At 39.4% G+C, this 14,458-nt stretch overlaps 1 protein-coding gene and 1 long non-coding RNA gene across 3 annotated transcripts in view; one reads left to right on the top strand and one right to left on the bottom strand.

Moving 5' to 3' along the window:
• Positions 1-6,484, bottom strand: part of PRTFDC1 (phosphoribosyl transferase domain containing 1) — a 47,756-nt gene extending 41,272 nt beyond the window's left edge. For both annotated transcript variants that reach the window (XM_026105794.2, XM_064505917.1), the window contains exons 1-3: positions 6,334-6,484; positions 3,159-3,265; positions 1,337-1,520 (exon numbers count right to left, since the gene is read on the bottom strand). In XM_026105794.2, coding sequence (XP_025961579.1) covers positions 1,337-1,520; positions 3,159-3,265; positions 6,334-6,393 — 351 coding nt within the window. In that variant the 5' untranslated portion in view covers positions 6,394-6,484. The remainder of the gene's footprint in view (positions 1-1,336; positions 1,521-3,158; positions 3,266-6,333) is intronic.
• A 102-nt stretch (positions 6,485-6,586) lies between these two features.
• LOC112986496 (uncharacterized) lies at positions 6,587-10,817 on the top strand. The gene is made up of 3 exons (XR_003260036.2): positions 6,587-6,828; positions 7,025-7,287; positions 8,393-10,817. It is a non-coding gene; the product is annotated as an uncharacterized LOC112986496 (long non-coding RNA).
• Positions 10,818-14,458: the final 3,641 nt, after the last annotated feature.

Below are 14,458 nucleotides of genomic sequence, written 5' to 3'. Positions count from 1 at the left end.
GAAAATAACTTTACAAAATTGGGGTATCTTCACACTGGATAAAAGACAACCTAATAGGAAAAGCATGCACATTACCTAGAATGACAGGTGCAAAGTAAAAACCATTTTAAATAATCCTACCATTAGCAAAGCGTTGTTATAAAATAGAAGGGCTAACATTACCACACCAAAAAAAAATCAAATATAATTTACACACATCTATATGTGAGACAGATATGTACTTTACTTTATTGATTAGTTCTTTTTTCATACTGCTAAATAGCTAGAAACAGTGCAATTGTTGTATTGCACGTGTCCTTCACAGACCAGACCAGTTCTTGAAAGAGAAGTCCCAGGACCAAATCTTTATCAAATGGCTACAAAAGGCTCTCATCTAGTTCTCTCCCATGATGGAAAAAATGTAGGATGGATTTGTGAAAGTTAGGAAAAGGTTATGGTCGCTGGCTTTGGAGCAAAATGCCAACCCACCAACCTCTTTCTGTGGAAAGGAGGTAGAGTTATCGTAGGAGCCACCAAACTCAGCAGGTTGCATTCATGGTCAAAGAGAAAGCTTATTATCACTACCTATATTTGGTGTACTTCCTTGGACATTTCTAGGACAACTTACTTCTAGAAATGCTCTCTCAGTCTTCATTGGGGAATAAAAGGTAGAAAATAAATGTAGCTTATACAAACAAAAATTGTAACCAATCTTTCTAAAAAGAGGCAACTCTTCTCACTATCATTGCCTCACTGAAACAAATGAATCATTATTATATAATTTCCTCTGAAGATAACAAAAAGTCTTGACTTTTACCTCAGTGCTGGATTTGGTTCAATGACTTATTTCATTTTATTATAAAGCACTATCATCATCTAGTGGTATACTCTGCTATTATGTATACTGCATATTATGAAGAATAAAACATTTAATTTAATTAGTATTAAACATTCAGAATAAGACAGGTTACCCTCATCTTTCAGTTATGTTAAACATAACTATGAGGGGAGGTGGCAAATGAAGTAACGTGAAATAAACTTGACAGGACTGCTGAGGATTTTGAGAACAAACAACATGCAGACATTTTACGTGATGGAAATTTGACTAATTTTCTGTCCAAAAGTGAAGACAGATTAAATGAAAAACTACAGCTTGAGGATGCCTCATATCATCACTCACGTTATTCATAAAGCATAAAGGGACACGAATATTTTGAAAAAACCCTCAGGTATTTTTTTTTAATTTCACATTGATTTCCTTATAATCTAAAAGATTTTTTTTTACTTCCCACTACAGAAGTCTACTATTTATTATGATAATAGAACTAGAATCTACATAAATAAGTTGTTGACTTACGTGGTAACTTTTCAGTCTAACAAAATCGACTTTCATGGAGATGAACCTTTCTGAATTTCTGCTGAGATTTTTAATGTGCTCCACAAGGTCAGCACAGAACTTGTAGCCACCTTTGAGTACACAGAGAACCACAATATCATTGTCTCCAATGTCTTGCATAATATCTTTGGCCAATCGTTCTGTCCTGAAGTAAAAATTAAGGATAAAATAACATTAGATGCGGATTCTCCAAGTTCATAATATGCTTCCCCTGTGGTTACAAAGAAACATCAGAATGAGTATTTAGCTTGACCTACAGTCTGCTCAAGTTTCTTGATTTGACTGGAATGTGTTTTTAATCAAGTTCACAATGTAGGGTGATCAAACTGGTTAACCTTAAATGCATTAATTCTCCAGTTATAGAAAAGGGATCATCTTAAGTGGCTTTGATTTCTAAAGAACAAGGTAGTTGACATTTCTGGAAAAATGAACTTTAAAAATACCACGTTCTTAAACATACCAGTCATTAGTTTAGGGTCAGTCTTCCATTTCTGGCATACACCAAATACAACTTATGATATAGCCGACGTAAAGCAAGTTTCAATAGAAAACTGAAAAATGCCATCTGATGTTTTGGGGGAAAACAGCTTAGGGGACAATTTTTGGTGAACTCTCTTTCTGGAAAGTTGTTTGATAGCTCTTTGAATAAGTTTAGTGCTTTCAATGAGAATGGATGTTCTGATTGTTGTAACAAGTTTTGAAGTTGTAACATATTTATTTAAAAAGAGGAATTAAGAGTCAGTTGACCCCAACCAGAAGAGTTGAAAAATTCCACACAATGTTAACTGAAAAGGCAATGAAAGAAAGCTTGTGTTTCAAAACAAATACAGGAGTCACTACTCTTCCTTATGACGGATGTTTATGATCTTCTTTCAAGGAGTTCCAACAATTTCAATACTTGCAACCGGCTGTTCAAATGTGGTAGGTAGAAAACCGCAGGCTGAAAATGTCTCATGAAATTCAGATGTTTGCAATAAATACACTGTTAAAAATTACCATTTCTGTTTTGTAACCTTTTCAAAAGATCTTTAACAGCATGTCAGAATAAAAACGGAGCATGAACACTGAGCTGAACTACCACGAATGCTGAAGCACCATCAGATGCACACTGAGAACACACAGGAACTACTACAAGGTGCGGAAAGGGAGACATTCAAGCTTTCCCACAACCATCCTCCAGATTTCGCTTCTGGACCCAAACAGTCCACTCCACACTTCTCTCTTGTGCTTGTCAGTTTAAATGGCAGAAGTCAATGGTGCAGTATGAAACCATTAGGTTATCCTATACTAATGATTTGTATTAGGGAGTTGCCAAAGTTGTACATAATTGAATATAGTTTTTCTCCTTTTTATATTAAAAGCACAAGCTAGTTAGGATGCAAGTGCACAACTCAAATATTACTAAATATAGAATACTTTGTATTTGCCCTTCCAAATTCAGATCTGCCCCTCCATACACTTACATTCCAATGCCAATTTCACTGCATGACCATGATCCTATATTCTTTCCTATAAAACTCCCATCTCATTCAATGCCCAGATCAGAAATTAGGTGAAAGAAATCAGGCAAAGAGCGGCAAAGGCAAGTGTAACCCTAGCACTTTCTGACCTTCAAGCATTTTTGACTTTGCCAATTAAATAAATAGAAGTATTTTTATAACTAATAATATAAGATTTTTATAATATATTTTATATATACCTTGTTTGTGGACGACAGGCTTTATAAAAAACAATAATAATTCTGATCAAAGTTTTTATTTAGTAACACTGAAGCCACACATACCTGTCAACAATAATGCCATGAGGTATAAGGACATATTCCAGATCTCCATAGTAGTGCTGAGGGTAAGTGAACAAATCCAGACTATATCCTGGCCAGTTGTCTGAAATCTGAATATCAAATAGTACTGTTAAGACAACTTCATGGTGTTGGACATAAAAATCAGTGTTCTGGTACAACATATTGGCTGAATGAATTGCATGACATACTCTCCTTCTGTATACAGTGGCACTCAAATGGTAAACTACAAAATTATGTCATCAGCAGCAGATACAGTCATAATTTACCATATCAATTTTCCTACTAATTATTTTGCTTCTTAGTATATCTCAGAAATCAAATACTGCAAAAAATATCATTTTCTAAAATTAAGTTTTCCAGAAAAACATTGTGGTTTCTTTTCCCACAGAATGTGGGAAATTTCACTTCAAATTACAAACACCTGGACATAAAGGGGAAATATTTAATACTAAACTAGTGGCATGTCCAAGTTTCTTGTTACTTTCAAACTAGAAATGCAAATGTAAGATTACCAATAAGAAGAGATTTTCCAATGGGAGAGTCACCCAATGGGACTTAGAACTGTTTTAGAGATATTTCAGTCGCACATAAATAAATATGCTACAAACAACACAGCACAAAGGGAGAATAAATAATGATGTGGTTCACTGATGGTGAGGTTCTTAATTTAGAAGTCACCAAAGGTAAGTGTTTAAAAAATGTTCTCATCTCACCTTACTATCAGATAATCTGTAAAGCCATACATTTACAGAAAAAATATTTTACAGATTTAATACATTAGCTTCATAACTATCAGAACACAACAATTCTAATCATACAGAATACAACAGGAGATTAGAGAGATTATGCTGGACAAAAAACAGCCAATGGGCAAAGGCTTCAGAAAGACTTCAGAAAGTCATGAAGATGCCAAGTACATTTCAAAGGAAAACAAAAACTAAACAACTTCCAAACCCACAATTTTCACATGTGTCCATACGAAAAACAACACCTCCAAGTTCATAAGACTTCCAGGAATCATGCTAGAACTTTGTTTTGAGATTCGTTCAGAATAAAAAGTAACACCTAATAGGTTTTCTTCACAATCATGCTCTTCTGAGTGACATACTGGCTTTCTTCTTTCCACAGCTTGGGCACACAAACATTGATTAGAAGGATAAATGGTGAGAGACTTGCCTTTGTGAAGTGCATTTTTAATGGCATTTCCACTAAATAGAGTCCTTAAAGAATTGTCACTGAAACTAACCTGTGCTTACTATTTCATCTAGTAGGACAATAAAGCATGTCTCAAAAATAACTAGGCTTACCCAGCATAGTAGATGTTAAGCTGTTCCTCCACATCTGCAGTCTTTTTAAAGTTACCTACAGTTCCACCCAACACTGCACTGAAACAGTCTCCTATCTAATGGGTTAATCTGGAGGGAGGTTGCATATTCATTGACATCTGCAGATGCCTAGACTGTCATGCTTTCTTAGCCCTGCCCAACAGTTTCTGTATCAAAAAAAGTTGTTGGTAACTACTATTGAACATTTGCACATGACGCAGACACCACTAGAATCAAAGAAAGTGTTTCCATTGATTTATAGGAGCCTTGAAACTAGACACACACAGAAAAAACAGTTACTTAGTTACATTCCTCATTTCCATAGAAACAAGAGATTATACATATCTTCACCAGCAAAGTTTTAATCGGAAGCAAATCTTGCTCCAAAAACACTGCTGCAGGAGGCCTAGCAAGCCTGTCTATGTTCTCCCAGCTTCAGTTTCAGTACCTAGGGGTGGTTGACACTTTTAAAACATTTTGTAGCAATGAACTGTCTAGCGTGATTTTGTTCAAAAGTATTCTAACATTTAAAGGAAACAATTCAAGATAGCCTTTTAATTGCATAAGTACTATTGACATACAGTAGGAACCCATGAGGTTTAAGCACGGTAAGTATTTCCATTTAGGTAGCAAAGAGCTGGATTCTGCCTTGGTATAAAACAAGGAAGCTGAGCATTAAGCAAACTCCAGCTTTGGTAAACTTAAACTAAATCATACTGCATTAGCCTTACTTCTGGCTTCTGGGGGCGGAGGTGTGCGCATGCATGCGCACGTGCGCGTGTACCAAACAAAAGCAGCGAAATCAGTGCAGCAGAACGTGCTTACTGACCATTCGGCCTCTCCTTTGCAAGACCCTCAGTCTGCTTTGGTGCTAAGCTAGTCATCCGCTTTAAAAATGGCATTTATTACAAAGGTGTCACAAGGGGCAGTTAAAACACGGTGGCTTCGGAGACAGCTCAAACATAATTCTGCTGTTTTCTGGGAGAGGGAGATGGAGGGACCTTGGCGTGGGCAGGATTTAACCATTACCTCAGCAAAGCTCTCAGCTCCGGGCTACAACTTGGGCTGTTGTTCTGGAAGTTGGTTAAAATGCAACACTGCACTAAAATAGAAATGTTCCTAAAGTGGTGATAACCCAGGAGTTTGATGGGTTTTTTTTACAGGAGAACCTAGTTTGCCCCTCAGAACGAGCCTATTCACTTACTTTCAGCATAACTTATTCAGCCCCACAGGTAATCAAAACACCTTGCCCCATACACGATTACTCTCACTACAGGGAAACACAACACGAACAACCCAGCAGCGTTTCTGCCGGGGCTCCCGGATCCCCGGGGGATTTCAGAGGGAGCCAGACGCTCATACCGCGGCGGGGGCTCCATCCCCGCCCCGGAGCCCCGCGTGTAACCGACGGCCAAGGCCGCGGATGCAGCCGTGCCGCGGGACGGCGTTTGCCAGGTGGAAGCCGCCGGAGGCCACGTCCGCCAAGCGGGCCGGGCCGGGCACGGCCGCAGGTGCCCTCGCCGCGGCCGCCGGTGGCCGGGCCGAGGAGGGCGGGTGCTGCAGAGCGACGGGCAAACACGGAGGCCGGTGGGGGGCGGGGGAGGGCCCGGCGGGCTCCCGCGGCCAGCCCCGGCGGGCCGGGGGCGGCGGTGCCCGCGCTCCACGGGGCAGCAGGCGACGCCGCGGCCCTGAGGGGCCGGCGCGGCCTGGGGCGCGATAAGCGGAGCCGCGGGAGATGGGCCGGGGGCGCCGCGGCGGCCGGGGAAGGGAGGAGGGGAGTAGGCAGCCAGGCCGGCGAGAGGGCGCGCAGCAGCGCGGACGCGTCCATTTACCACAACGCCGCGGCCTCCGCCTCCCTGCGCCGCCGCGCCGCTCCCGCCTTGCCCGGCCATCTTCCGCCGCGCCCGCCCGAGGGGCTGCGCGGGGCGGGGCGGAGTTGAGCCCGGCGCGGCGGGGGGTGGGCTGGAGCCGCGCCGCGGAACCTCCCTGTCGCTCGGCCTCCTCCGGGGCCGTGCTGCGCTGCCCCTCGACGCGTCCCGTCTCCTCCGGCCAAGTGACACGTACGAAACGCTCCGCGGCGGCTAACGCCCGCAGTGCGGTGCCTGCTTCCCTGAGCTGAAGCTTTGCTCCCCGCCGGAGGAGCACAGCGGTGGGGTGCGGAGGGCAGAAGTCTCAGACAGGCTACACCATCCTTTCTTGTGGCAAGATAAGGTCTCTTTCTAACAGAAAATACTGATTAGAACACGCTGAAGCACATGTAGGTGTCGCAGGATAAAAAAGAACTCAGGAAGGAAACAGCAGCGTCTCTGCAGACGAGGCATTTCTGGGTACGAGTGTGGTGGGAGATGGACACAGCCATAAGCATCCTGCTTGAAGCCAGCATCAGCGACGGGTGGGGGGAGCACCGGGTGAGAAGAGCAGGATGGAGCTAGACGAGAGGCCTGGGCTGCATGAGTTAGGTGCATGCAATGAAACCGGTGTGGTTTAGACTGACATTTTAATGGGTTTTTGCTTATATCCCAGGGAAATAAAGGAGGCCAGAAAGCAAGCTGTTGCAGGAAGTCAGTAATCTGGCCTCCCATCTTGGCTGGCTGCTGAACTGGTGCTCCTTCTCCCCACCATGCTGGAATAGGCTGTGGCTTCCCGTTTCCTTCAGCCCACCTCAGTGTTTCTCATGCCGTCTGCTTGTTAAAAGGAGAACAGTTCAGGAGGAGATTCCAATTCTGTGATGATTTTGCTTCTGCAAAAATTGTTAGCATTACTAGTTTGCTTTTACAACCTCACAGGTGAGAAAGCTTGCTTCTTCTCTTGGGTTCTTCTGATCATTGTCTAGCTTTACATTTCCATTTAAGAAGTTAGGAACTGATGAATTTGAGCTATCTTTTTTTGTACCCTATCTTCTGGGGAAAAATGCTAACAGCCTCTCAGTCCACTGTGGATAAAACCGTAGCTTTTAGGAAAATGCTTTTTCCCTCCTCTCAGTTATAGTTTACCGTATTTTATTCATTAACTGTGCAACTTCAGAATTCTGCCATATCTATATTATAAATTATTAATAGGGGAAACAAAAAAAAGTAAATAAATCACCAGTTAAAGTCTGGCCCAGTACTATGGTAATTGAAAATTATCTTGTGATAAATGCTTTTTCCTGTATGAAATAAATTTTGTTCACTTTTTAATGGGTTAAGGATCTACTCTTATAAGAGCTTTCACAACAATTGACAACATAGCTGGAAGAAGAGAGGACCAGGTTTACAAAGTGACAGAGGCTGAATCCAGAGTATTTCTGTCTTGGAAGTGATCCCTGTATGTGAAGACTGACGTGTTATGGAAAGAGATAGTACCTGTTCACAGAGCTTTAAAATGAGCTTAGTGAAAGGTAGTGAATTTGATTAAGAGCATGTACAAATTTGTACAAATCTTCATCAAGTAAATAAAAATATTTCTGTAAGATATATATAGATCTTCATAACAGGCAGACTCCCTAAATCCTTTTGCACTTCTGGTGCATGTCAATGTTTCTCATAACTATTCAGAGAGAAAGTCTAATGTTTCTTCTAAACTTTGGGATCAAATGCCACCCATTTGTACAAACAAGCACTTTTGAAGATTTGAAGATTTTTCTTGCCTGAAGGTGTGCAGAAAGCCCATCTAAAGCCCACATTCATCCTAAAGCGAATGCAATCTGATTCAGTTACCTCCATGTTACAGATAAAGTTCTCTTGCATAAACATCACGGAACGGGGCTCTACAGTTTTAAAGCTGCTTAGATTACAGTTAGAATTTCAGATAAGTTTTGCCAATGCTGTATGCCTACTGGTTTCTTTTGCCATTTGAATTCGTTGGGTTATTCTTACAGAATTTGTGTCTTTTTAACCACGTCTTTTATAGGACTGCAGGAATACAAGAACACATTCTAACTGCATCACAGCCGGAACACCACAGACAGAAGTTTAAAGATTTGGAAAAGGTTATCATGAACAAGAAACTAAAAAATAAATTCCTCTGGCATTGTGCTGATAATCTTAAACAGGAAATGTTTGTTTTTCCTGTCCAGCTTGGATGACTGCATTCTGTCAAGCCTGCCTTTTGGTATTCTCCCCTTCCAACAGTTTTACAGGGCTCACTTCAGAAGCATAATGAAGTGTCATGTCTTGCTAATAATAATAAATAGGAATATGGAAATTAAAAACTAAATAAATTTAGCTAGGGTACAGTTTGAAGAGTAGTGCTGCTATCAGCAACCACTAGTCCAATCCATCAAGCTGTTCTTCTGCATGTAAGGTTACTTGTTGACATAATATAAAATGTAATATATCTTTTTAGTTTTGGTACAAATGAGAAAACAAATTGTGCTTCTGGAAACCCACAGAGTTAATGGAAACCAGAATTAATCAGGTTCTTTGTGCATGATGGAAATGAAGCTGCTACGGATTTTCCTATGGAGGTATATGTATGCACTGAAAGTTTACACTGGCGTTTACTGTATGAACTGGCGTACAATGAATGATTTACAGTAGATTTTTAATACTTTTTAAATTACAGCCAAAACATGATTATTAGCCTTAACTGTGAAAAAGGCTGTACGAGTCCTGACGAACCTTCCTGTTATCTTTGTTTACCTGTTTGTTTATAAACTAAAAATAGTAGGAAAAGAATAAACACTTTCAGATATGCAACCATAGGAAATGATCAAAGGGGAAAAGAACAAAGAAGATAGGGTAGAAGAACAGTGAACTCATCCTAACAAGTAGATCTGGACACATAGCCAAAACCCATAAAGGAACAGATGGAAAAAGCAACACAGACAGAAGCAAAGCAGAGTTATGACTTAAATGCAAACCCCTTGTGAAAGAAATTATATCTTGGGCCTTTACAAAATAATTCTAATTTCAGTTACACATCTTTTCCTCTCTTACCCTGTTTCTGATGATCATAAAGCAGCACATGTAGTATCCACCCTTTCACAGCTATCATGTAAAGAAATAACAAAAATAGAAGCTTGGGGGCAAATGTATATCAAGAAAGTAGTACGAAACAAACAGTATCATGGAGTTACCAGTTAGCTTTTGCAATTCCATTATAAATTCTTCTCCTAAGAAGTTATAAGAAAGATTTGACAACTCAGTTTAGTATGTAAGAGATAGCGTATGTCTTATCTTTACTGATTTCAAGTAAACACCAAAAATAAACAAGAGCAGCATGACAAACCAGAATGTTTCAAGAGGTATGGCTTATCTGGGTAGAAGCCTGCCAATTAAGGGATGAAGAGGTCTTCTCCTGGTTCTGCTTGTTGCTGCAGGTATCATGCGAAAACCAGTACTGTAAACAATCTTATCAAGTATAAACCTGCATTTATCGGCTGTTACAAGGTAGGTGAATCCCCCTATTGTTGCAGGGAAAGACGCTTACCTTTTTAGGCAAGATGATCACTGAAGAAAATATTAAAAAGAAACGTATACCAGATATAGTACTTCAAGGTATGTTGAAAGCAATTTAGAATTGCTTTCATATCCAGCTTTAATGTATTCTGGAATTCTGAGTTATTTTGCATTACCTGAGGCAGTTCCCAAATCCATAGGGTGGTTGCTGAAGAGCAGTACCGCAGCAAAAACGGTATGCCAGACTGTTACAGACACCTTGCACAACATGGAGTCGTACTTCAAACTGTTCCCCTACATTCAAAAACCTAGGGAGACCTTGGGAAAAGCTGTCAAAATAGGCATATGGGCTGGGTAGCATCCTACTATTTATAGTAGTGTAGACACTATCATTTCCCCCTTGCGACTACTGTAATATAGCAGCTAATGGAGTGACACTGCATGCCAGAATCTAACTTCTTTCCACCTTCAATTTCAGCAGAACCAGAGAACACCTTTGGACACTGGGAAGTTCAGCTTTCCAGCAACTGCAGTATCTGATACCCACAAGTGAAATTCAAAATATTCGACTATCACGGTTAACCTCTATTGAGTCTACAAGACTGGCTTAGGATTTGAAAATTAACTATGGTAATTTTCACATCAAGAAAATCACTAAAAGCTGACATTTGAGATGTCAGTCTGTTTTTATATGATGTTTGCATCAGGATTAGAGGCTGCTTGAAGGAATTCTGGATTTTGACTTATTTGTTCCATGATAAACATCTTTAATACAAAATTGCACTTTTGTTTATTTTTCATCCACCGTATGAGACTAGAGCAACTAGTAGCTTCACTTTGCAATTTCCTGGCTTCTGAAGATACAGTTTCTGCTTTTCAGGTTTATGTTATTAATATAATGTTTTTTACAGTTGAAATAAATGCAAACAAAAGTTTCCTTTTCTCCTTCAATACTACAATAATGTTTATTTTCTTCTTAGTATTATGGAAATATCGCCCCCACCAGCTAATGAGAAGTATATATGTTTGAATGATAAAGCATTATTATCAAGAAAAGCTCTTCATGTTATATCCTGTGACAAATTCATCACTCATGGCCATGAAAAATAGTCAGGAAATTGTAAATTTGTAGTGGGTCACATCCAATGTATTGCATTTAAATGTTAGAGAGGGGTTTTGCTTTTGTTTTCTTTAAGAGGAAGTTGTTTATTTGGCTCCTCTCCCACTTTTTTTAAGCTACAGCAAATTTGAGCAAAATCTGCAAAGCAGAGCAATTCTGCATGTTTCAAACAAGTAACTGGACAAACAAGTCCAGTTTATGGACTGATTTTTCATTGCCAAAATAGCTCAGTCTTCTTTGATGTAATTTTGTATAATTCACAGCTTGCCTTGAATAAACATTGCAGTAACAAAAGTGTATTGAAAAGCAGAATCTGGTCCAGCAAGTTCTCCTGTAGGGTAGGCATGTTAAATGTTTATGGCTGGCCAACTTCTGAACTCTATTGCTGCACAGAATGGCCCACTCCCTAAGAGCACTGGAACGCTGGATTTAGACCATTTGCTAATTTTATCATTCTGTGTACAAAACAGACCGTTCCTTCTGAACAAATACCAAAATGTGGTTGTTTATTCTTTGTTCAACATGGGGCCCTAAACACTGCGCACTATTGAATTTTTTCTCTGAAGAGAGTTATGATGTTGGTTCCTAAACTTTAATATAGCCCTCAAAGTAATGTAACAGTTCTTATCTTTAGAACAGCTCTGTGAATTAGAGGATAACCTGAATTTTCCATATCACATCTAACAAGATTAAATTAAACATTAATTTCATCAATTTTTGAGGGACCATTTGAGATAATAGTTCTCAAATTATTATCTAGCACTTTCTATGTTCAAAGCATAGCTTCTACTAACTTCAGGCACACATATCCTGTACTTATCACATATGAGTTCAAAACGCAGAAGTCAGGAACCCCAGAAATGAGAAATGCAATATTTTTAACTAACAGTAAAAAGCCAGATATAAGTCATTTACTACTGCATTTCAAAGAAATTCTGTGAAAAAGACATGACTAAATCTTATTGCTCTATGGAATTAGTTAAATGCCTTAAATCTAATTTCTCTTCTTACAATTCTTCATCTACTTTCCAGCTGCTAACGCAAATGAGATCAGGGTTCTTAAAAAACAGATCCCTTTACTACACAAGTTCAATTCATCCCCATTATGGCATGGTATTGATTCATGCCCGGATGATCACATTTATTGTTATTATGAGCACCTAGGAGCTCTACTTATGAACAAAAATTCCATCATATGCCAGACACTATGCAAAGAGAGAAAAAGAAGATCCACACTTCAGATAACTTACAATCTAAGCATAAGAGAAGAAAAAACAAACGGCTACAGAATGCCAGGGAAATTCAAGGAAACTGCACAGGTCTGCTGCTCAGCTGATGGCAAATTTCCTGCAGGCATCATTGCAAAGGAACTTTTAAGGAAGGATTTGAACACTAAGTCGCTCTAGTGTTCACAAGTTTGTGTGAACTCCTCCATGCTATGCAGTCAATGTGGGAGAAAGCATGGAATAATGAATTAACAACACAAGCTAGTACTGAGAGATTGAATGGAACTTCATCTTCACAGCAACATCAAGGAGAACAATTGACATGAATGCAATCTACTGTTTGGCTATGCCGGCTTATCAGCAACCATGTCTTGCAGGTACAGTCTAGAATAATAAGAAAAAGAGTAAGTGGTTTTTTTTTTTAAATAATTTGGTGAGATGGCAGTCATGCTTACCCTGTACACCCTTCAAACATAGCTAAGAAAAAACAACACAGACAAGAAACTCAACTCTCCTTGTATTCCTACTGTGCTACTGCTTAGCCTGGAGGATTGAACCACTGAATTTACACACACTTTTGCTTATGTAACATTACATAACAAAAAGAGCTGGAGCAAGATCAAGGTAGAATGAAAAAAATACAATCTAGGAATTCAATAGTCAAGTATACTTGACATGACTACCTCAGATATCCACTCAGAGGGAGGAATAGCCAGTCCTCCTTAGCCTGCTCAGGCTTGATGTACCTCCAGTTACCAAGCTGAACGATCACAATCAGCTGCAGGGTGCAGCAGCTGGCTTCCCTGACCATGGGAAATGTCAAGCAACCTTAATAATAGGTTTTGCCACCTGTCTCTCCTATAATTATATTATTAACATTATAAGCATCATAAAGCAGAGGAAGGATTAAAGCACCGACTTTGGTTTTTTATCTAGGACTCCCATTAATCTGCATATATGTACAGTTTTCTTATCTGAAAGATGTCTGTCTTCATTAGCACTGAAATTGTTAGATCTGCTGTTCTCCCTGAAACATATGCCAGAGAAAGGACTAGATTTTAGCTTTGTGGCAGAGTGATCACAATCGTAGTTGGTGATGCCAATTTTTTACAAAAATATACAAAGGGTTAGAACACATCCTCCTATAATAAAACCCCCATATAAGGACTAATGAAAATTAAATTTGTAAGAACTTTCTCCCACATTATTTCTCCCACAAATTTTCTACCTTCCTGTTTCATTAGGGGAGCAAGGTTGCCCCTCTGGGTGGAAGGTGATGAGGAACTGTCCTCAGACTTAGTCCCCAAGAATGCACACAGATCCCAAAAAAACACAGGGCTTTGAGACAAGCCACATGGAGGCCATATGCTTCTGCGCGATCTCAGTCTGCCCTAGACTGCTCTATCAGAACCATACAATCAGGAACTCCCTGTATTTGTGATGATGCCATACCTGATTCCTTACTTCCTGAATATAAATAGTTCCATTCTGAAGAACAGCCAGATATTTATCATAATTTCATGTTGCTATTTTTAAAAAATAGGTACACAGTTTTGTCATGCACAGCTTACAACAGGAAATGGTTTCATGTGGCAGCATAACTCTTACTGACCAATAAAATGTTTATACCTGGTTTAGTGCGTGTTTTATGATTGCTGTCCAACTTAATATTGACCATTTAACAGTATCAATTTGAGAAAATGATTATAAAGTACTAGAAGTATTTTGATGATTTTTCTTCTGTTATTGATTATTAGAAATTGACTAGTGAATTTAGAGAATGTTTGAACGGGTAATACTATTTTTAGTCTGTGGACAGAGCTCTGATAATAAAGACTGGTTTTGCAGAATATGGTCCAAACTTTATATGGAAAGTTGCAAGTCCACACCTCGTGGACTTTTGTTTTACTGTTAGCACACAATACACAGGTCTGTTAAAATTTCACTTTCATATCTGCAAGAATGTATTGAATTTCTAGACTAAATCCTGTTCCAGCTAGGACTTGTATAACTATCTGTGAAGGTGAAACACCTGGAAATTATAATCTGAAGAGGCCAAGTGTAGAAAAATAAATAACATTCATCTATTTATTCTAAATGCAGCTGTCTGCAAGAAAGCAGCTGATCAATGTTAAGTGTTTTTTTTTTTACTCTTCTATCAGTACTTTTTTTACTCATCTATCAACTGATGACAGTCAGTAGAATGGCTCCCACTGGCATCAGTAGGTTT

This window comes from Dromaius novaehollandiae, chromosome 2 (genome assembly GCF_036370855.1).
Source record: "Dromaius novaehollandiae isolate bDroNov1 chromosome 2, bDroNov1.hap1, whole genome shotgun sequence".
Classification (NCBI taxonomy): domain Eukaryota; kingdom Metazoa; phylum Chordata; class Aves; order Casuariiformes; family Dromaiidae; genus Dromaius; species Dromaius novaehollandiae.
This window is presented reverse-complemented; position numbering and strand designations above follow the sequence as displayed.